At 37.9% G+C, this 23,249-nt stretch overlaps 1 protein-coding gene across 1 annotated transcript; it reads left to right on the forward strand.

The window, feature by feature from the left end:
* Window positions 1-7,280: 7,280 nt before the first annotated feature.
* On the forward strand, window positions 7,281-10,182 carry GSPT2 (G1 to S phase transition 2). The gene has a single exon (XM_003917727.5). The coding sequence runs from the start codon at window positions 7,578-7,580 to the stop codon at window positions 9,465-9,467; it is 1,890 nt and encodes a 629-aa protein (XP_003917776.2). The 5' UTR covers window positions 7,281-7,577; the 3' UTR covers window positions 9,468-10,182.
* Window positions 10,183-23,249: the final 13,067 nt, after the last annotated feature.

The raw sequence follows: 23,249 nt of genomic DNA on the forward strand, positions 1-23,249 counted from the left end.
ATCAAGTATTATAGTTTATATGTCAAACACAGTTAATTGTTTCAATTTTTGCCTCCGTTTACCCAGTTTCAAAATACTGAATTTATCCCCTAGCATCTAATATTTTTTAGATATTTTTCTTTATTTTTAATTGCCTAATAAAAATTGCATTGTGTACAACATGTTGTTTTAATTATGTATTCATTGTGGAATGGTTAATTGGGCTAATTAACATATTAATTACCTCACTACTTACCATTTTTTTGTCGTGAGAATACTTACAATCTATTGTCTCTTTTTTATTTATTTATTTATTTTGAGATGGAGTCTTGCTCTGTCACCCAGGCTGGAGTGCAGTGGCACGATCTCGGCTCACTGCAACCTCTGCCTCCTGGGTTCAAGTGTTTCTCCTACCTCAGCCTCCTGAGTAGCTGAGATTACAGGCGCACGCTGCCATGCCACCTAATGTTTGTATTTTTAGTAGACACGGGGTTTCACTATGTTAGCCAGGCTTGTCTTGAACTCCTGACCTCGTCATCCGCCCACCTCGACCTCCCAAAGTGTTGGGATTACCGTCATGAGCCACCACGACCAGCCATAATCTATTCTCTTAGCGATTTTCAAGACCTAGAATTTTATGATGGAGGAAATGATATTTTCCTTTAGAGCTAACTATGCATTCAAAATGTAATTGTATTTGAATGCATGTCAGTTATTGTTTTTATTGACACTAAAATTTTTCCCACATGATGCAAACTCCCCATCTGAATCTGCCTATTAGGACACAGGGGCAGTCACAAAGCAGGTGCTTAGTAAATATGTGCTCAAGGTACATCAAATGACTTAGTGAGGTATGTTGACGTCATACCTGATTGTTTTATTATAACATTACTGTTCTGGTCCTTCCACCAGATGTTTAAAACTGACATTACCACTTTGCTGTCTTTGGCATTATTCAAATCTTACTGCATTTGGAGACAGAAAAACTAAGACTCACTCTCCTTTACTGGATCTTCTTACTTATTAGGGAACAAGTGACCTCCACTAGGTTCATAGATTTGATTATCTTTTGGCTTGCAAAATTCATTTCTTCACATTACCATTAATTATCCTTCACGCTGTTTGCTCTATGCTAGCCTATGCAGTCATATGCTATTACTCTACTTCCCAGAGACCTGTACAGCTCAAATTAGCTTATTCCCTAACATACTTCCTCTTTACTGTAGTACCAGAGCTCCTATGGTTGTAGCTTGTCAATAAATCACCAAGTTCCTCTTCTCTGCTTCTTAATCTCTATGTTTTTTATTTTCCATTATGGGTGTGCATTTTGAGGACTAATGAGTGTTTGGACCTTGGCCACATCAAAGAATGTTTTGTGACCAGTCTTTTTTTCCCTCAAACTTCAATTTTCTGATTCCTAACATGGATCTAGGAGCTTGTTCTCCTGTGTTATTGTATGCAAATGCTGGGATGTATAAGACATATATGCACATGTTTACTTGGTGACTTAATCCATTAGTACTACTATAACAAAATACCTGAGACCACATAATTTATAAAGAACAAAAATTTGTTTTTCACAGTTCTGGAAGCTGGAAGTCCAAGATCAAGGTGTGGGCATTGCAAGAATTGGAGACTGCCTCAGAATGGATAATATGGTTTGACTCTGTGTCCCTACCCAAATGGCATCTTGAATTGTAATAATCCCCATGTGTCATGGGAGGGACCCGGTAGGAGGTAATTGAATCATGGCGGTGGGATTTTCCCATGCTGTTCTCGTGACGGTGAATAAATCTCACGAGATCTGGTGGTTTTTTAAAGGGCACTTCCCCTACAAATGCTGTTTCTCTTGCCTGCCACCATGTAAGACGTATCTTGCTTTCCCTTCACCTTCTGCCATAATTGTGAGGCCTCCCTAGCCATGTAGAACTGAGAGTCAGTTAAACTTCTTTCCTTTATAAATTACCCAGTTTTGGGCTTGTCTTTATTAGCAGCATGAGAACAGAGTAATACAAGGGAGATACATTTTTCCATTTTAACCTCAAACTTGAGCTGTATTTGGGTAAGGTAGTCTCATGCTTGGATATCAGACATTTCAGCCCTAGCTAAGATTTCTGTCCCATACTTTCCTGTGGTAGTGGTAGGTACTGGTATTTGAAAATGATAAAGTTTCTTAAGTGACATAAAATTCCCACCTCTGTGGTTCTTTGTAGCCTCCACATATCCTTGCATCTAGCACCCCAGGGCCACACCTATGAATGTGGGTTCACCTCGTAGACCAGAAAGTTGAGGCAGATAGTGGTTAAGAAAACTAAACAAAAGACAAGATTAGACATGGTAAGTCTTGCATTTGAACCCCAGTCATGTGACCCTTGTACAAGTCAGTGTTTGGTTGATGTTAACATGATGTACTCTGTTAATTAGCACAGGGACTAACATGGGGAGTTAGGGGTTTATAAACACTGTACTTCTAGGGCTTGGAGAAACAGTTTTTTTTTGCCCCCGGCCTCTCAGAATAATTAGCAGAATCATACAGCATAATTGACTGCCAAGGAGGGCTGCCGTCTCTTTCACAGTTGGAGAGTCGGGGAATCAAGAGGCTTCCACTGCAACTGCAGGTTCTTGGCATAGAGTACCTTAGTTGATGTCCTGGAAACAGGAAACTCCACCAGAACTGTTGGCCCAATGGAGATATTTTTCCCAGCTAGGTCTATATCTCCAAGTTATGCTTGCCTTAACCCACATTTCTCTACACTTAGATTGGCTTTAAGTGGAATCCGTCTAGGGTGCATCAGATTGACAGAAGGTAAAACGCATTTGGAATCCCAGCAGCAAAACTCTAGGAAATGGAGGCTTAAGCTTTCTAGCCTTTTCAGTACAGAGAAGCTTATTTGTGAATGGGGCTGGAACATACGCCAAGAGAACCAATATAAGGCACAGTGTTCTTAACTCTATGTTCACTAGCTCCTCAATATTTTTCTGTTCTCCTCCTTTCAGCCTATCATACACCACTGTTACCTAAACCTGGATGAAACTTAAGACTCTGCTTGTGCCCCAAGTTGCCCAATGATGCTAGATATAACATGGGGAAAGAGAGGAATCTCAAAACCTACAGATATTATGTTCTCCAGTCTAGTGCTGTTTTTGTTTACCTAAATTCTTTAAAAAGCAATTTTATTACTCCCAAATCAGCCACATCCCCCATACCATAAGGGCCCATTGTAAATCTTCCCCTATTCATCATTTTTCTTATTTCAGTCTTCCTTCACAATTTCCAATCTCCTACTTCAGGAAAGAAACACAAATCCTCATGAAAGAACTACACTGAATTATCCTTTCTCTCTTAAATTTATTTTATTTCCATTCTTTCCAGATAATCTAAGATTTTACCTTCTTCCTCTATTTGTGATTTAACCCTGACAAATTTCCCTATTCCTTTCTTTATATATATGTAGTAGATGATACAAGCCAGTGTGGTCTTAGAATCATATTGTCTGTGTTTAAACTCCAAGTCCACTATTTACTAGCTATGCGATGTTGAGTAATCCCTGGCCTCTCTGAATGTTATTTTCTTATCTGTAAAACAGAGTGATAAGATTACCTTCTTCAAAGGATGATAGGGAAAATTAAATGAGAGAATCCATATAAAATAATTGAAATATGATCTATGCTTAGGAAGCACTCAATAAATGTGACTATCAGATAGATGCAATTCAACTATGAAATACAGGCAGAGAATAGAGAAAGCATTTATGCAAAGAAAAAATTGTTTATTTTAAATCATATTGATGGTGGTAGTACTGAGACTACTATATGTGTAGGTGGGATAAATCAAATGACTATTTTATTTTCTGAATTCTATCTATCTTTCCATGTTATCATTGAGAACCAGTATTCCTGATTTGGCAAACATTTGTGTAATTAGCCTAGTACATCTTGTCAAACCATATAATAAATAAACCATCAAGGACTACTAGCATAGTCTCAAAAGTGTTCAGAATTCCACCTGAAGAGGCACTGGCAAATGATCATAAATATAGTAAGTAAAATTAATATAAATATAGTAAGTAAAATTTATCAAAATGCCTCAAATATTTGTAAATCCAGTAATTCACAATTATCCCTTTTAAAATCTTTATTTGTCGTGAGTGTAGGATTCTAGGGAACTAACTCATTATTTTTGAAAACTGCTAAATAACACGAAAGAATCAAGCACTTTTCCTGCATTTCCTTTACACTCTGTATCTCAAAGTAACAAAATTGTTGAAGGTACATTTTTTGGAACAGCACTCTAGTTAATAAATAAAAAAGAAATGACAGAAGTACAATATCACAATTTTGCAACCTCTAATGATATGTTTCTACACAAGTATCAATAATTATGGCTAATTGTAAAAAGAGTCACAACCCGACCTCATGTGCCTCTTGATGGAAATAATCAAAATTCCCTCGAAGTATTCTTGTTAAAAAATTGCACCTGAATCTGATCAAGCTCATAGATTTAATTATTGATAAACAGGAAATACAGAGAACAAAGGAATATTCCAAACTCTGTCATAGAGATACAGTCAGCAAAGCTGAGAATGTAAAAAACAAACAAACAAACAAACAAAAAACAAACAAAAAACCCCTCTACCAGTCACATCATCCACTTTCCTCAATAAATAAATGACATGAAAAAGGGGAAGATAGGTTGGGTAGCAATAGATTAAAAAAGACTTAAAAGAAATATCAAAAAGGCAGGCCAAATTGAAATGTAGTGTCTGAGTGTACATATTTGTGTAATAAAACTATACAAAAAATCGTATAGGTTATTACCATAAATGTCACAATAGGAGTTACATTGAGAGGTGGAGGAAGTTGTTTGTGATTGAACAGGGCATAAGGAAGCCTTCTGGGTTGGCTAGCAAATTTCTCTTGACTTGGATGGTTGTTACAAGTGTGCTTCCTTTCTCATAAGTCAAAAACCTATAATTTTTAATGTGACTTTCTGTGTTTGTGCTATATTTTACAATAAAAAAGATTTTTAAAGGAGGAAAAAGATTGAATCAAGCAATGGTTGGATATCACCTACACTCTTTTTTAAATTTTCCTCTTTGGTGAGGCAAATTCTCTCATTTACTGATGAACTCTTAGGCAGAAAGACTAGATACAAGCATCCAATCACACAAATCAAAAGATTTTTGTCCAAGGCCTATCTCTCCGGATACAATCTGGTCAGTGCTTCTCTCTTTTGCATTGACCTGCCTCCCCTTGAACCTCAGGAATGATGGATTATGAGGACATTCACAGACGATTTCTGATTTCTCCTTTATGGTTCTAACAGTGAAGTATCCGATGTTCTCTGAGATATCACTAAGTAGTAGTCATGCCAATATGCTCATGACCAATGCATTTGACCCAGGTGAAGGAAAAATCCCAGACGTCTTCTGCTTCCTTGGATGAATGACCTCATGTGAACACGGCTGCCAAAACCTTGACAAGTTCTCCCAGAAATGCCAATTCTAGGTTCACACAATGTCCAAGAAGGCTCCAGCACTTGTGTGGAGGGTCTCTCTGCACATTCTGCCTCTCAGTTCTTCCTGTTTATTGTGAATAGGTGTGCACACTCTCTTTATGTCACTGTAAATAACTAATCCATAACCGAGGCAAAAAGAATGAAGGTGTTTGATATCTAAAGGTTTGGAAACAGTACAGAGCTAGTATAACTGTGGCAACCCCAGAGTGAAAACATCAACGGTCCAAGTCTGTCTTTTTTTCCTACCCCTAAAGTCTGGAGAACACAATTCTCAAGTTATAAATCAGGTACTTGGTTTTACAATATTTCGCTTTGTTGTTGGATTTATTTAATATCCAACTATGAGGCCAGATGTGGTGGCTCATGCCTGTAATCCTAGCACTTTGGGAGGCCGAGGCAGGTGGATCACCTGAGGTCAGGAGTTCAAGACCAGCTTGGCCAACATGGTGAAACCCTGTCTCTACTAAATATATATACATATATATATAAATTAGCTGGGCGTGGTGGCGGACGCCTGTAATCCCGGCTACTCGGGAGGCTGAGGCAGGAGAATTGCTTGAACCCGGGAGGCGGAGGTTGCAGTGAGCTGAGATCATGCCACTGCACTCCGGCCTGGGCAACAAAAGTGAAACTTTGTCTCAAAAAAAAAAAAATTCCAACTATGTGACACCATCTTGTACTAAGCAGGTTGTTTGGACTGAGTAGTCTTTCTAGGTATGTCACAAAACCTGAATTCATAAAAAGAAAAGGTGACAGATTTGAGTACATGAAGACTGAAAACAGATTCAGAGGAATAAGTTTGTATTTTCTATGTCAGTTTGCACTAAATTAACTTACAAACAAGGTCGCTGAGGCTTTGGCTCAACTGTTAACACTTTCTGAGAGTGAGATTCTTTTGATTAGGGTCTTAAGGTCTTTGTTCATCTCAGAAGTCCTAATTGGTTTAATTAGGCTGACACCTACAGTCTTGTCTCATTACCATAAACTGTAGAGGGGTTCAGCATGACACTGATTGTTTCTTAGAGCAAAGCCAGTGCAGTGAGTAGGATTCCAGGCCCCCCGGAATAAGGCAGGAAAACTCGAGGCCTGTGGACACAGGATGTACTAGGGAGGTGCTGGTGAGTAGTGCAGATAAACCCAGAATAGAGTTGGTTGGTAAAACAAGAGTGATCTGAGTCTTGTGCTTGTCTACGTGATCCACCATTGAATGGCAGGCCAGCCATTGTGCAGGCATCTGCATATGAAGTGACTAGAAGCTTCACTGGAACAAGGATCTCCTTGGAAATTCTCTCCCCTCAGACAGCCAGGGTGCTTAACATGAAAAGAAGTTGAAACCCTATCTTTAAACTATAGAAGCCATCAGCAGAAGTTACAGGCTTATGGGGGCCCACTGGAAAGGGAAAATCAAAAGACCTCTGAATTTCAAATTAATGAGTGATCTTAAGTTTCATTTCCTAAGTTCGGCTACAGACTCATATATTTCATTAGTCCCTCCCTACTCATTCCTTGCCTCTCCCTTCAGTTTCTGTGTTTCTGAATTTCTGTATAAGTTAACCCTTACCCTGCCTCCCATTTGTTCAATAGGAATGTTCACTTTTACTTGAATCTTTTAGTAGAATTGTATATCATGTGTTCCTGTCTAGATTTAATCATCAGATTGTGGTCAAATCGCTCTCCCAGATCGTGTGAACAAAAAAGTGAATGGAAATTTTCGTTTTAAAAAACAGTACTTTTGGACTTAGTCCTGGCTTAAGAAGTAAGGAAGCCAAGCGTACGGATGGCAGCGAGGGGTCAATCCACGCCCGGCGTTGGGTTGGGGGGTGGAGGAGTCGGAAGTGGTTGGGGTTTGGGGGAGGAGATCCGCTCACACACAAGAGGAGAGTGTTGAGCCGCCATATCTGCTGCTGCCGCCGCAGTTGCGAATGCAGCATCGGCGCCTAGCTGCCTCCGCGGTGCCGCTAAGGTTCGTGTCGCTACCCCTTGGCTCTTCGCTCTTGCTGCCTTAACCCCGCCGGCGGAGCCCGCTCTTTCTGGTCTGTTGAGCCCGCTCCCTCACTGCCACACAGCAAGTTCTGAGACCATGGATTCAGGCAGCAGCAGCAGCAGCGACTCGGCGCCCGATTGCTGGGACCAGGTGGACATGGAAGCCCCGGGGTCGGCCCCGAGCGGGGATGGAGTCTCCTCTGCGGTGGCCGAGGCCCAGCGCGAGCCCCTCAGCTCGGCCTTCAGCCGTCAGCTCAACGTCAACGCCAAGCCCTTCGTGCCTAACGTACACGCCGCGGAGTTCGTGCCGTCCTTCCTGCGGAGCCCGACTCAGCCGCCCACCCTCCCGGCCGGCTCCGGCAGCAACGATGAAACCTGCACCGGCGCGGGATACCCTCAAGGTAAAAGGATGGGACGGGGGGCACCTGTGGAACCTTCCCGAGAGGAACCGTTAGTGTCGCTTGAAGGTTCCAATTCAGCCGTTACCATGGAACTTTCAGAACCTGTTGTAGAAAATGGAGAGGTGGAAATGGCCCTAGAAGAATCATGGGAGCACAGTAAAGAAGTAAGTGAAGCTGAGCCTGGGGGTGGTTCCTCGGGAGATTCGGGGCCCCCAGAAGAAAGTGGCCAGGAAATGATGGAAGAAAAAGAGGAAATAAGAAAATCCAAATATATGATTGTACCCTCAGGTGCTCCTAAGAAAGAACACGTAAATGTAGTATTCATTGGCCATGTAGACGCTGGCAAGTCAACCATCGGAGGACAGATAATGTTTTTAACTGGAATGGTTGACAAAAGAACACTGGAGAAATATGAAAGAGAAGCTAAGGAGAAAAACAGAGAAACATGGTATTTGTCCTGGGCCTTAGATACAAATCAGGAAGAACGAGACAAGGGTAAAACAGTCGAAGTGGGTCGTGCTTATTTTGAAACAGAAAGGAAACATTTCACAATTTTAGATGCCCCTGGCCACAAGAGTTTTGTCCCAAATATGATTGGTGGTGCTTCTCAAGCTGATTTGGCTGTGCTGGTCATCTCTGCCAGGAAAGGAGAGTTTGAAACTGGATTTGAAAAAGGTGGACAGACAAGAGAACATGCTATGTTGGCAAAAACGGCAGGGGTAAAACATTTAATAGTGCTTATTAATAAGATGGATGATCCCACAGTAAATTGGAGCATCGAGAGATATGAAGAATGTAAAGAAAAACTGGTACCCTTTTTGAAAAAAGTCGGCTTCAGTCCAAAAAAGGACATTCACTTTATGCCCTGCTCAGGACTGACCGGAGCAAATATTAAAGAGCAATCAGATTTCTGCCCTTGGTACACTGGACTACCATTTATTCCGTATTTGGATAACTTGCCAAACTTCAACAGATCAATTGATGGACCAATAAGACTGCCAATTGTGGATAAGTACAAGGATATGGGCACTGTGGTCCTGGGAAAGCTGGAATCTGGGTCCATTTTTAAAGGCCAGCAGCTTGTGATGATGCCAAACAAGCACAATGTAGAAGTTCTTGGAATACTTTCTGATGATACTGAAACTGATTTTGTAGCCCCAGGTGAAAACCTCAAAATCAGACTGAAGGGAATTGAAGAAGAAGAGATTCTTCCAGGATTCATACTTTGTGATCCTAGTAACCTCTGCCATTCTGGACGCACGTTTGATGTTCAGATAGTGATTATTGAGCACAAATCCATCATCTGCCCAGGTTATAATGCGGTGCTGCACATTCATACTTGTATTGAGGAAGTTGAGATAACAGCCTTAATCTCCTTGGTAGACAAAAAATCAGGAGAAAAAAGTAAGACACGACCCCGCTTCGTGAAACAAGATCAAGTATGCATTGCTCGTTTAAGGACAGCAGGAACCATCTGCCTCGAGACGTTCAAAGATTTTCCTCAGATGGGTCGTTTTACTTTAAGAGATGAGGGTAAGACCATTGCAATTGGAAAAGTTCTGAAACTGGTCCCAGAGAAGGACTAAGCAATTTTCTTGATGCCTCTGCAAGATACTGTGAGAAGAATTGACAGCAGAAGTTCACCACCTACTCTTATTTACTGCCCATTGACTGACTTTTCTTCATATTTTGCAAAGAGAAATTTCACAGCAAAAATTCATGTTTTGTCAGCTTTCTCATGTTGAGATCTCAGTTATGTCACTGATGAATTTACCCTCAAGTTTCCTTCCTCTGTACCACTCTGCTTCCTTGGACAATATCAGTAATAGCTTTGTAAGTGATGTGGACGTAATTGCCTATAATAATGAAAAATTAATGTACTTTAATTTTTCATTTTCTTTTAGGATATTTAGACCACCCTTGTTCCACGCAGACCAGAGTGTGTCAGTGTTTGTGTATATGTTAAAATGATAACTAACATATGAATAAAATACTCCATTTGAAACTCTTCGGTTATTTGAAATGCTTTTGAATGATGTTTAAATTTCATTATATAATGCTATTCAATTAGCTTTATTACTTTCTCAAATAGTTGAATATGTTCTATCACTTTTAAAAACGTAAAAACTCTTCACCACTTACTGTTTTAAGTGAGGAATTTACAAACAATGCATAAGTGTGTATTAAAGAAATAATTTTAATTATGAGAAAAAAACTTATGTCAAGGCTCTTCCCAGTGGGCTTTGTTTTCTCTGTCCAAGTCCAATCAATAAAGGAGCTCTTCTGCTTCCCCACTTGTGATTTGAAAATCAAAGGCTCAGGCCGTCTTTATTTGTATAGCAGTAGTTCACTTAACATTATCCATAGGTTCTTGAAGACTACAACATTAAGTAAAACAATGTACAGCAGGTGTACATTGTACAACAATGTACAAACAATGTACAACATTGTTCAATGTTGTTTAGTTACGACATTGTTTCATGTTGTTTGGTTACATTGTTCAATGTTGTTACAACACTGATAAGGGGAAAAATTCATTTTGTTAGATGTTATTTCACTTGAAGTCACAATTTCCAAGAACCAGTGGACAATGTTGAGTGAGGACTTACTGTATTCCATCAAGTCCCATCATGTTAAGTATGGCCACATTATAAATACGCCTGGGGATTCAGACCATAGGTTGACAAGACTATTTATTTGTTTATTTTTAAGACAGAGCCTCACTCTGTCACCCAGGCTGGAGTGCAGTGGTGCAGTCATGGCTCACTGCAGCCTCAACCTCCCAGGCTCAAGCAATCCTCCAATATCAGCCTCCCAGGGTGGTGGGATTACAGGCGTGAGCCACTGTGCCCAGCCTTGGCTAGACTCTTTTCTGTACTCCATCATCTTAACAAACACAGCTCTTGGTTTTGTTCACCATGAAACTTGTGATATGGGACACAACCCAATAAGGGGTATGGCTACTGAGAAGATAAATGCTTGCAATAGGGTCGTTGGTCATTGAGTAAAAACTAAGAATTAGTGACTCCTGGGCTGGGAAATGAGATGATGTCACCTTTGCCTGTTTCGTGCTTGGGTTGATAGGAAAGATGGGAAGTAATTTTTATATTCAGATCATGACCTACACTTGGGGTCAGAGGCACTGGATATTTCTCTGAACAACTTGAGGAAAACACCAATTATGGATTCTGAGGTGGCTACATTTATTGGCAAGAGAGTGGCCTTATAACCTGCATATGACTGTCAATAACTAAAGAACCTTCTGTCTTGTTAAGTGGGTAGTGCCTTAGGCACAGCAGTATACCTGGAGTGAGAGACAGTTTTGAGCTTTGCTGTCAAACCTCATACTCATGATCTAGTTGAATAGGTGTGGATACTGCTGGCACAACACCCTGGGCTCATTCATGCTCAGGTAAAGGCAATGTATCCTTCTACATTGTCCCTTTGTGTGCACATGTACCTCCAGGGTGTCTAACCTGTCAGAGATAGCCACACTGGTCTTGCTGGAGCATCAATATCTTGGCTGTACTGTGAATCATCCATTATAGGTCTTCAGGGCACCCATTTGGAAATGAGGATTTTTATTTTGTCATACATAAGCTAACCTAATCCACACGGATATGCTTCATACGTCTTGGACTCAGTTTTTTAATCATTAGAATGTCAATGGCAAGAGTTTTATTTTTATCATAAGAGCTCTATGCACTGAACGTCATACAAAATACAAACCAATCCAGTATTTGGTAAGTTTTGTCCTGGAAACCACTTTATAAACAATTATTTTTGCTGCTGCATCAATCTCATTGTTTTGTAATTGTAGTGATTTACCAATAGTATTTTGTGGCTGTCTTCCACTGATAGGCCAAAACCACAAGCCAGGACAGAACTCTTTTGTCTCCATCCAATTTGGATGATTTCCCATCAAAAACTGGCTCCTAAATGTCTTTCTCATTAGCCAATTGTTTAGCAATTTCCCTACCAGACATTCTGAACTGTTTATATATAAATATAAAAACCTTCAGAGAAAAAGATAATTTTTGGAAATAGATTTTTAGAAACCAATTCTTTGCATTTCAGTGAGAAGCAGATCATCCAGGTGCTTGGAGATACTGGACTGTCTCTTTAACAAAGTAGATACAAACTCATGGTAACATTTCTTTCTAATTTCCTGGATACATTTCTTTACAGTTGTTAATATCTGATGGTGTTCTCCAATACTCCAAATTGGGGCCATTTACAGAGTACTAGTTTCCCTAGGGCATCCAACTATTTATAAAAACCATGTTCAGGGCAGTTTCCCTTCAGAGATCCCCTACTTCCTCTAATTCAGGTCAGTTTGATTTAACTGTCCTTAGAGTTTCATCTCCAATTCCTAGCAGCCAAGATAATATGGAATCTTCTCAAATCTGGTTGCATACTGTAAGTACTTTATGAGCTTCCTACTTCAGGCTTTCTCAGTGTCTACCCATTTGTTCTTGGCAATTTTTCTCCCAATTTTCCTTCTTTATTCCTCTGGTCATTATGGGACAAGTCTGAGGAGATTTAAGGAAAGGGGCCAACTTATTCTGTACTTCAGCAAAGACCTGAAAAGGAAAAAAGGGGGAATGTTTGGGCTGGATAGAAAGTAGTAGACCTCCACATTGCTCACTTTGAGCATCTTTCCCTAGTACCTAGGAAAACCAGCCAGTGCTTTTACTATCCACTAAGGCCTCTGTTCCTGTCCTCAAAAGACAAATCCTCTCTCAAAATAGACCCTCCTTTCACAATATCATTATTTCAATTCATTGCAGTGCAAGAACTTGCCTTTTTTATCATTTACTTATAAACATTTTGCAGTATACATACTCATTTTAGCAAAATGGGACTGTAAACAAACTATCCAACAACAACAGAAGTTCTGTCAAAACCTGAGCATTTGAGTTGCTCCAGTGCCTGTTTTCATTTCCAGTATTACTTTTTCTATATTTTCTGTTCAGACAATTGCCATGTTTTTTATTTTTCTAGTTTTCAGTTACAGTATCTACTCATTGGCCATTGAGGGGAAGGAGAATTTGAACCAAGGCTTCTCCCCAGGGACACCACTGGTTACTTCCACAGAATGGGGAAAGTGAACTTACCTTAGAATTTGGGAGAAGCTTTTTCAAAGCACCTCTATGTGTGTGTGTGTGTGTGTGTGTGTGTGTGTGTGTGTGTTCAGCAAATAACCAAAATCAGCAAGGGAAAGGGAAAAGAAAAGACGAATCTGCTGAATGAACATGCCATGTGTCAGAACAAACAGAAGGGAACACAAGCTCTACTTACATACAGAAGACACAGCTTACAACTCTACACTACAGATCCTGTAAAATATTGAATATTGACCCCCCACACAGTTCGATCCTGCACTAGACTATGCCAGATTGTTTTACAGAAACTTTATCTAAATTCTAGAGAGATTCTCTTTTCCCACACTTAGCCTTTAAAAATTATATTATTTCTTTTTATAAATCAGTGTTGATAAAAGCTTCAGGCTAAGACTCAGACATCAAACAAAAGGGATTTCTGCAAAGCCCCTTGTTTTCTACTTAGATTAATATTAAACACTAATATTAAATTTGCATAAACATAATTTGCAGACATTTCTCAGCCCTCTGAAGACGATGCTTCTCTCTTTGATTGCTGAACTTTTTCCAAAGTCCAAGCAGATAATATTGAAACTTGGCCTTGGTTTTGGATACAAGTACAGGAAAAGATTTGTTCATAGGCTGCTGTACACAATCATGTCGTTACGTCTCTCACCTGGTAAGATACATATACAAAATATATGCAATTATAGCCCTTCTTTCACATTTGGGTCATTGAGTAAAGGGCCTCCTCAATTCTCTAACAGAAACTTAGATGAATTATCTCCTCCTGAGACTGCTTTTACTTGTTCTATGGCAGTGTAACAGTGACCTTTTGCCAAACCAATAAATACACAAAAGAAGGACACTTTGTCACATGGCAAGTGACCAAAAAATACCCCAAATAGCTTCTGCAGGTTTAGCTGGCAGTTCCTGGATTCAATATTAATGTTTGATCTCCACCCTTGAATCCCTTTTTTCTCTCTTCTTTAATTGATGCTTCTATCACTTTCTAAACTGTCTTAATTTATTTTGCCAGTTTGGTAGTGTATAAACGAATGGTGAAATCAAACGTATCATTACTTTTTTTTTTTTTTTTGGAGACAGAGTTTGGCTCTTGTTACCCAGGCTGGAGTGCAATGGCACAATCTCAGCTCACTGCAACCTCCACCTTCCAGATTCAAGCGATTCTCATGCCTCAGCCCCACAAGTAGCTGGGATTACAGGCGTGTGCCACCACGCTAGGCTAATTTTGTATTTCGAGTAGAGATGGGTTTTTGCCATGTTGATCAGGCTGGTCTCGAACACCTACCTCAGCCTCCCAATCATTACTTTTTTTAAACATCCAAAGACTTAGATCCTGAGTGATGTTGATGACAGAATGCTCCATCCCCAACCACATTCTTCAGTGCATGCTAAATTAAAAAGAACTCTTGTCTGAGAGGTTCTGAGAGAGTAGGTGATCCACAAGCATAAATTTGATACATTTAAGAAGTGAGTGAGGGTTTGAAAGTCAGGAGATGTATTTGAGGAAGCCCTAACCTTAAAGGATGATGATTGCGGCCAGACGAAATGTGGCTTCACAAGATCTTCGTGGTGAGTAAAACATCATAGTGACCAAATGTTAAGAAGAACTGTTTACCTCCATGGATGGCACACTATTCAAGGCCTGGAGGAAAACTAAGGGCATGAGAAAAATAATACTGATTTTTTAGCAGAATCTGAACTGAACTTGGAGGTGACTAGGGAATGAATGTGTATCAGATTCATTCCATAAGACAAAGAAGTCAAAGCTGCTGGCAATACAGACAGCATGGCAGCCAACTCTGAGGGTGATGAGATTGCCAAGCCTCACAGACTTCCAAGGACGAGTGTTAGACCCCACATATCTACCAACGCCTGACTAAGTTAGTGGCACGCAAGATACCACATATGACCTGTATGCAGCCTGTCAGTAGCTACAATGAAGGGCAAGTTCTTCTCTGGGCCACCCTTGGGCCCTCAACTCTGCCAACAGTTCCCACCATCAGACTGGGGGCCAAAATCAAAATACATTCTCCTCCCAACATGAAATATGCTTAGCATTGTGCTGAGCAAACAATTGACCCTTTCCCTTTCCCTGCTGATATTTCTCATGGTGAACTTGGTATCCACAGAAGTGGCTATGATCCATGGCAGAGAGAAAAAGTAATGAATGCCCCGTGGAACCACCAATTAGAATTCTGAGCAAAGCATCTGGCCCCTCTCCTATGAGCCTCTTGTCCCTCCTGCATAACAAGGAGATAATGCCAGTTACTTGATTTGTAGAACTGTTGTGAGGACCGAACAAGGTAACAAATACAAAAATTGCCTGCATGCAGTATGTGGCTCAATTGCTTTGAGTTTATTCCCTTCAGTCCATATTCAGTCCTTACTCATGACTGTATTTTTGACTCTAAGAACTCTGCTTCTCCTTTCTCACTAGATTTGCTAATTGCTTACCCAACAGCCTTTCCTACCAATGCCCAGTGATAACAAAAACTGATTTTGTTCAAAGAAGGAATATGTTCAGTTGCAGGGCAAGGGTGGGGAGGCTCGGAAATTCTCCAATCCAAGCATGGCTATTCTATTCTCCTTGGTTATATGATGGTTTTTCCAGCCTCCCCTACAGCTAGGGGTGAACTGGTGACCCAGTTCTGCCCAATGAGGTGTACAGGGAATACTCTGGGACTTCTGTAAAAGAGGCTGTTTCTTTTTTTTTTTTTTTTTTTGAGACGGAGTCTTGCTCTGTCACCCAGGCTGGAGTGCAGTGGCCGGATCTCAGCTCACTGCAAGCTCCTCCTCTCGGGTTCACGCCATTCTCCTGCCTCAGCCTCCCGAGTAGCTGGGACTACAGGCACCCGCCACTTCGCCCGGCTAGTTTTTTGTATTTTTTAGTAGAGACGGGGTTTCACCGTGTTAGCCAGGATGGTCTCGATCTCCCGACCTCGTGATCCGCCCGTCTCGGCCTCCCAAAGTGCTGGGATTACAGGCTTGAGCCACCGCGCCCGGCCAAAGAGGCTGTTTCTTAATAAGAAAGACAGATGTGAGAGAATGGTGGTACATGGAATGTGATAGAGATGCCTGGAGCTGTTGCAGCCACATTGTAACAAACATGAGGTCCCAGAGTAAACTTTATGAAAATAGTCAAACTGAAATATGGAAGCTGTGGTGTCCTTCAGGCATATTTGAGCAACTGAACCAATGCAAGCATACTTCCAGACTTCTTATGGGGAGGGGAAAAATTAAGGTCCTGTTTGTTTATACCATTTGCTCTAAACTTTAGCTGCACAGTAAATTTATTTCAAGGTAGCATTTAGAAGTGCTAATGCCTTAGCCCCTTATCTAGAAATTCTGATTTCATTAGTCTATATTGTGACTCTGTACACTTTTTAAAACTTTCTGTTATAAATAGTGTGAGATACATGACAAGATATAATATTACAAAGAATGCATGTAGATCTTACACAACTTCATTAGTTAATAACTCTTGGTCAATATGATTTTATCTAAACCCTCACCAACTTCTCTCCACCCAAAGATTAGTTTGAAGCTAATCTTAAACATCATATCACTTAATAAAAGATTATTTCAGTATGTATCTGTAAAAGATGTAGACACTTTTAAAAATATAAACAGAATAATATTATCACATGTAAAAAATTAATTATAGGCTGGGTGTGGTGTCTCATGCCTGTAATCCCAGCACTTGGGGAGGATGAGGCAGGTGGATCACTTGAGCTCAGGAGTTCAAGACCAGCCTGGCCAACATGATGGAACCTCGTGTCTACAAAAAATACAAAAAGTAGCTGGGTATGGTGGCATGTGCCTGTAGTCCCAGCAACTTGGGAAGCTGAGTGGGGAGGATGGCTTGAGCCCAGAAAGTGGAGGTTGCAGTGAGCTGAGATTGTACCACTGCACTCCAGCCTGGGCAATAGAGCCAGACCCTGTCTAAAAAATATTAATTATAATTCCTAAATATCTTCACATACTCATTCCTAGTTCAAATTGTCCAATTGCTTATAAATATTTAATTTTTGAAATTTGATTTTCAACTCAGGATTCAATTTGCTCTCATGCATTATAATTTGTTGATATGCTTGTTGAATCTCTTTTAATCTATAAGTTGTGCTTTCTCTGTTTTTTTTTTTCTTGCAATTTATTTGTTGAAGAATTTGGGTCCTTTATTCTCTAGAGTTTCTTACAGTCTGGCTTTTGCTGACATCCTTCCTTTGTTAATATTTAACATGTCCCTCTGTGTCCTGTCTTCTCTGTAAATTGGTTGCTAGAGCTAGAGGCTTCACTAGATTCAAGTTTGCTTTTCTTCTTTTTTCTTTCTTTCTTTTTTTTTTTTTTTTTTTTTAAGCGAGAATATGTACTTCCATCTGTCCATCTGGAAACAGATAGAAATACATAACGCTACCTGGGAAGTGTCTGGTTATCTCCTTTTTTAGCAGTCATTGATGATCATTGGCTAGATCCAATATTTCATTACAGATTGTAGAATGAAGATGTTCCATTTATCTTTCTACATTTATTAGCTAAGATATTTCTTTAAGAAGAATCTTCCCCATTTACTATTTGGTGACACAGTAAATAGTATATATGCAAATAGAAAGCTAATTCTTTCTTTCCTTTTATTTACTAGTTTTCAAATAATGAATTTATTCCCTAGCACTTTTAGAGATGACCACAAAGTATATTTTAGAGTCATTATGAACCCAATATTTAAGCACACTTAATGTGTTTAAATCTATTTAGCTGTTATTCTTATATATGCTCAAACTATTCCATTTTTAGGCATTCAGGCTCTTCAGGTTGGCTCTTGAATTCTTTTTACATGACCCCAGTAGTCTTTGATAGTTTCCTGCTTTCTTGTACATCAGGTTGTTCAAGTCTCACCTTATACATTTCCCAAAATCAGTTCATTCATTATGCACTGATTTTTTTTTTCTTTTTTTCTTTTTTTTTTTTTGGTGAGAAATGCTTTTTTAGAGAGTAAAATCATGGTGCTTAGCTGCATGCCACTGGGTTCATCATGGTTTCTGGTGCCTTGTAGAGTACTGAACTAAGAAATACATATTTAAACAAAATACATCATGAGTTTATACTCATACTTCCCATTCAAATTTAGGGCTCCAGCATATGTATTTTATGTCATTAATTTTACTTTGGTATATCCTTTCTATGAAGCCACACGTACTGACTCCCAATGATGCCAACAAATTTACTCATTAGTATTATCCCCCAATTTACACCTGACAGTATCTGAAAAACATGCCAACACTACCATTAAAAATGCTAATTCTGAAAACAGTTTAAATATTTTGTGTGGTTCTTTTGGTCCTCAGGTTGTATCTCACTAGGAATAGAATGTACAGAACAAATGACTATGTTTATAAATCATTCGAAATAGTTTCTCTCTATATGATAATGCCACCAACTAAATGTACAATAAAATCAATTTTTCTTTTCATTGATAGGAATTATTTTATATTATTTAATTAGTTTTTATAAATATGTGGAACGTTTACATAGTACCAAAGTCAAACCTACAAAACAACATATTTGAGCAAAGTCCTCCTTGTATTCTTGTCCCTCTCACTCTGAACCTTCTTTCCCCCAGGTACGTTTTTTTCTAGTTTGTTGATTATAATTCTCTATATGGATTTACTCATCATTTTTGCTAAATAATAATACACTATGCAGTTTTCTCCAACTTGATTTTTTTTGTTTACCAATATATCCTGGAGAGTGTTCCAAATCAACATATAGAAATAGTTTTTTTTATAGTTGCATAATATTCAATCATTTTATTTTTCAAGTCTTCTATTAATGGTTATTTAATCATCCCAATTTTCTCCATAACACATATTTCCATAATCAGCAACATTTTCATATTTCCCCAGTGTTTCTTTGATTTTGAGAATTGGGATTTATAGGCCAACATGTATTCATATATGCTAGATCTTGCCAAATTCCCCTCCATAAGAATTTTGCCATTTTGTAGGGAGTTAGTCTTTTTAAAGAGTTTCTCAGGTGATTTTGTGGTTCTTTAAAGGGTTGGGAACCACTGGTTTAAGTCATTGTTGCTGGGTTTTTGTCATTTGTTTTGTTGTTGATGCTAAACACGTAATAACCTAATGTAAACTACATAATTGGAATCTTCCTACTAGATCCAATACTAGTAGAGATCAGGGACTGTGCTGTGTTCTTCTCAATACCTACAGTGGCTAGCACAGAGACTAGAACAAAGCTTATTAAATGTATGTTTAGTGTTAAATGAGGCAGTGAAGTGTAGTGACATCACCGTTAATCTATTTCTTGTAAAAAATACATTACTGTGCCTGCCCTTACATCAGATGTTTCATTCTCTGAAGGCAGGAAGTGGGTATTATTGATACATTAATGTAGCAAACATTTATTTAGAGTATACCATGTGACAGTAGTATTCTAGATGATGTACACAGAATAAAAACAAAACAGGCAAAAATCTATGCCCCTGTGGAATATTACATTTTAGCAGAATTTGAAGAATTTAAGAATTGAATATAAGCAGAATAGTATGTAGTGTTAATAAGAAAATTATAACAGTGTGACCATGAGACTGACAGGGATTTTAAGCTGTGGCTAGACCTGCCCATGTCTTTTAAGCAGAAACCTGAATTAAGTGAAAGATGGCTTGGCATAGAGGGCATCTTTGAATATTCATTGAATAAATGAATATGATTGCCAAGAGAATCTTCTGCCTCTGGCTATGTACCAGTCACCAGATTAGGGCCTCTCTTCCTATTCCTGTATGCTAAGTTCCTCCCTTTCCATCCCCTAAAATGTCCCATAAGAAATCCACCTGGGACAAACTGGACCTCCGGATCCTGAGTGATAAGCTGGGATTACAGGCATGAGCCACCGTGCCTGGCTGTAATTGACTTAGATTTAAATTAAATATTTTTACTTCCACTTATTAACTATGCAACAGATAATTTTTTTCTTGCTCTCCTTTTCCTGGTTCCTTTTTCTTCTCCTTTAATGCTCTCTCTCTCTTTCAAAATCTATAACGTTTTCATATTCTTTTACCCTAGTCCCCAAACTTTGTTTTAGTCTTTGTAAATGCTGAAAGCCACAATTCCCAATGAAGACGAAACAGTTATGAATATTTATGCACAAGATAACACATACATATTTTCGTAAAGCACAAATTATAGGAGATGCAGGGAGGAATATACAGGAACATGTCAGTAACAGATTATAACACAACTCCAAGACAGGCCAAATGGACAAAAAATAAGCAAGGATATAGAAGACCTATTTCACATAATCAATAAGGTAGATCTTCTGGATATATATCAAACTTCACAACTAGATAATTGAAAAACACTTTCTCAAGCACCCAAGGAATATTGATAAAACTTTACCATATTTCAGGTCACAAAGAATACTGTATAGTTAAAAAAATAAAAGTCTTTCCCAGGGTGAATTTTAAAACTCTTTACTTAAAGCAAAATAAAATAAAAACTCCTGAGTGAAAGGGGAAATACAAACCAAAATTGCAGTATTAAAAAACAAAACAATCATAATAGAAAGTCTACATAGCATAATATGTGTGATACAGATTTCAACCCTAAAGTTAAGCAAAGATCAACAAAGTAAACCAAAAGAAAACACAAGGAAGCAATAATAAAGATAAAAGGAAGCACTAATGCGACAAGAAATGGAAAAGCAATAGAACTAAATTAATCAAAATTCTCTTTCCTTAAAATAAACTGACATCATGCTTAATACCTAATATATTACTTAATATAATAAACCACTATTACTACTTAATATAATAAAAAAACACTACTTAATATAATAAAAAAGAGAAAACAGAGATACACAAAATAAGAAACGAAAAGGAATAACCATTGAAACAGAAAAATATTTAAAAAATAATAATAAAAGACTGTTTTTTCACAATAAATTGAAAACCCAAAGGATAAGTACAGTTTCCTAGGAAAAAAATAATTCATCAAAATTGACACCAATAGTGATGAAACTCTTAAGGACCAATTTTAATGGAAGAATTAGAGAGATTTATTAAAGTACTTCCTCAAAAACAAGCATCAGGCTTTAGTATTTCCACAGGGTGATTTTACCAAAATTTAAGCACCAACTAATCATAACGCTACATATGTTATTACTCTCAATGCTACACAACATTTTCCAAAGCATAGAAAATAAAGAAAAATTCAAATTACTATTATAAAACAAATATAACATTGATACCAAAATCATTGACACCTGATGAAGACAGTATAACAAAAGAAGTTACAGATCAATTTCAATTTTGAATATCGATACAAATCTTCTAAATTAAATATCAGTGGACAGAATCTAACACCACATTAAGAAAATAATATATCATGAACAAGTAGGATTTATTCCAGGTAATCAGGGGTGATTCAATACTTAAGAAATCAATTAATAGAATTCGTTTTATGATAGGTCTAAGGAGCAAAAGCATATGAAAATTTCCAGGAATCCTTATAAAGCATTCAGTGAAATTAAATGTTCATTCCAACAAACCAAACCAATACAAAACAAAATGAAAAAATACTCAATAAAATGATGTATGCTTCATATATATTATGTCTGTGTGTATATAACAAGTATATGATATATACACACATGCACATAAAGAAGTACCCACCATATATCTGAATCACTGCAAATGTAAATACTAAAATTTCTAATGGAAAACACAAGAGGCATTCCTGCTAAGGTTAAAAGCAGGGAAAGAGTTGCCCAGTCTCTCAGCTATTCAAATTCGTTGTGGCGATATTAGCCAACACAATTAAAAAACAAACCCTAAAAAAACAATTATAGGCATAAGAATTACAAATGCATTGTAATTCTATTTGTAGATTATGTGGTATTTTACTTGGCCATCTTCAGAAGTGTAAAGATTAAACTAACACAAACAATAAAAGATTTGATAAATTTAGGAGGATATAAATTAATATACAAATTCAACGACTTTACATACATATAAACAATAACAAGAAACGAAATTAATGAAAGAAAAAATCTCTATAATAGCAATAAGGAAGATAACAATCTTAGGAATAACTGTGACAAATAATGTGAAAAACCTGTATGAGGAAAGATTTAAAGACTCCTGAATGCTCTAATTCTTATTAAGGAAGGTTAACATTATTAAGATGTCAGCCAGTTTATAAACTTAATGAAATCTTAATTAAAAATATGCCAGCAAGTTTTCTTTTCTCTAGAGAAAGACAAATTGATTCTAAAGTTCCTCTTGAGGGGGAGGGAAACACCATGCAGGAACAGCTACAACAATCTCTGAAAAAATAATAGCAATGAGGAAAGACACTAACCCAACCAGGAATAAAACATGCTATTAAGTCTCAATAATTAAAATCGTATGGTACTGGAACTCCAAAGAACAGAACAGAAATGTATGGAATACACTCATGCACATATGGATAATTCATATATAATAAATGTGACAACATATAACTAGGGAAAAGAAAAACGTTTTTAATGAATGCTGTTATGCCAATTGGGTAACCATTTGGTAAAAGATAAAATTTGATCCATAACTTGTAGAAAGAATAATCTCCATGTGGTTTAGAGATCTGTATGTAAAAATGAAGCTCTTTAATACTAGAAGGGAATACAGATAGGTTCTGTAATAACCTGGGAGTGTGGAAAGGACTTCTATCAAGGAATCCAAATCCAGACACAATCAAAGAAAAAATTGATAAATAGCCCCTCCAGAATAAAGAAGAAGACACATTTTGGCCTAGCAAAAAATAAAGACAAAAACAGAGAAACAAGCAAATAAAAAATAATAAAGTTGGAGAAAATATTTTCAAAATATACTTTTTAAAAAGCTAATATCCTCAGTAAACGTAAAGCACTCTTTAAAATCAAATAAAAGAAAGAAAGGTCATAAACCCATTACATAAATTGGCAAAAGACCTAAGCAAATAGTTTACAAAAAAAGCCCACACAAATGGCCCTGAACTATATGAAAAAATGGTCAAATTTACTCATAATTACAGAAATGTGAATTAAAGCTACTTTGAAATACCATTTCTCACCTATCAGGTTGTCTGTTCTCTGTTTCTGTCTGTTGCAATTCAAGCACCGTTATTTCAAACATTTATTATTTTAGGTTTATTATACAGTACACTGAATAATAAGCTACTGCTAATCAAGCTACTTATAAAGAACAAGGAGTAG

Source organism: Papio anubis, chromosome X (genome assembly GCF_008728515.1).
Source record: "Papio anubis isolate 15944 chromosome X, Panubis1.0, whole genome shotgun sequence".
NCBI lineage: Eukaryota > Metazoa > Chordata > Mammalia > Primates > Cercopithecidae > Papio > Papio anubis.

What these genes read in the sequence shown, in the direction of transcription:
- GSPT2 (XM_003917727.5), top strand. Translation starts at nt 7,578, where the DNA reads ATGGATTCAGGCAGCAGCAGCAGCAGCGACTCGGCGCCCGATTGCTGG.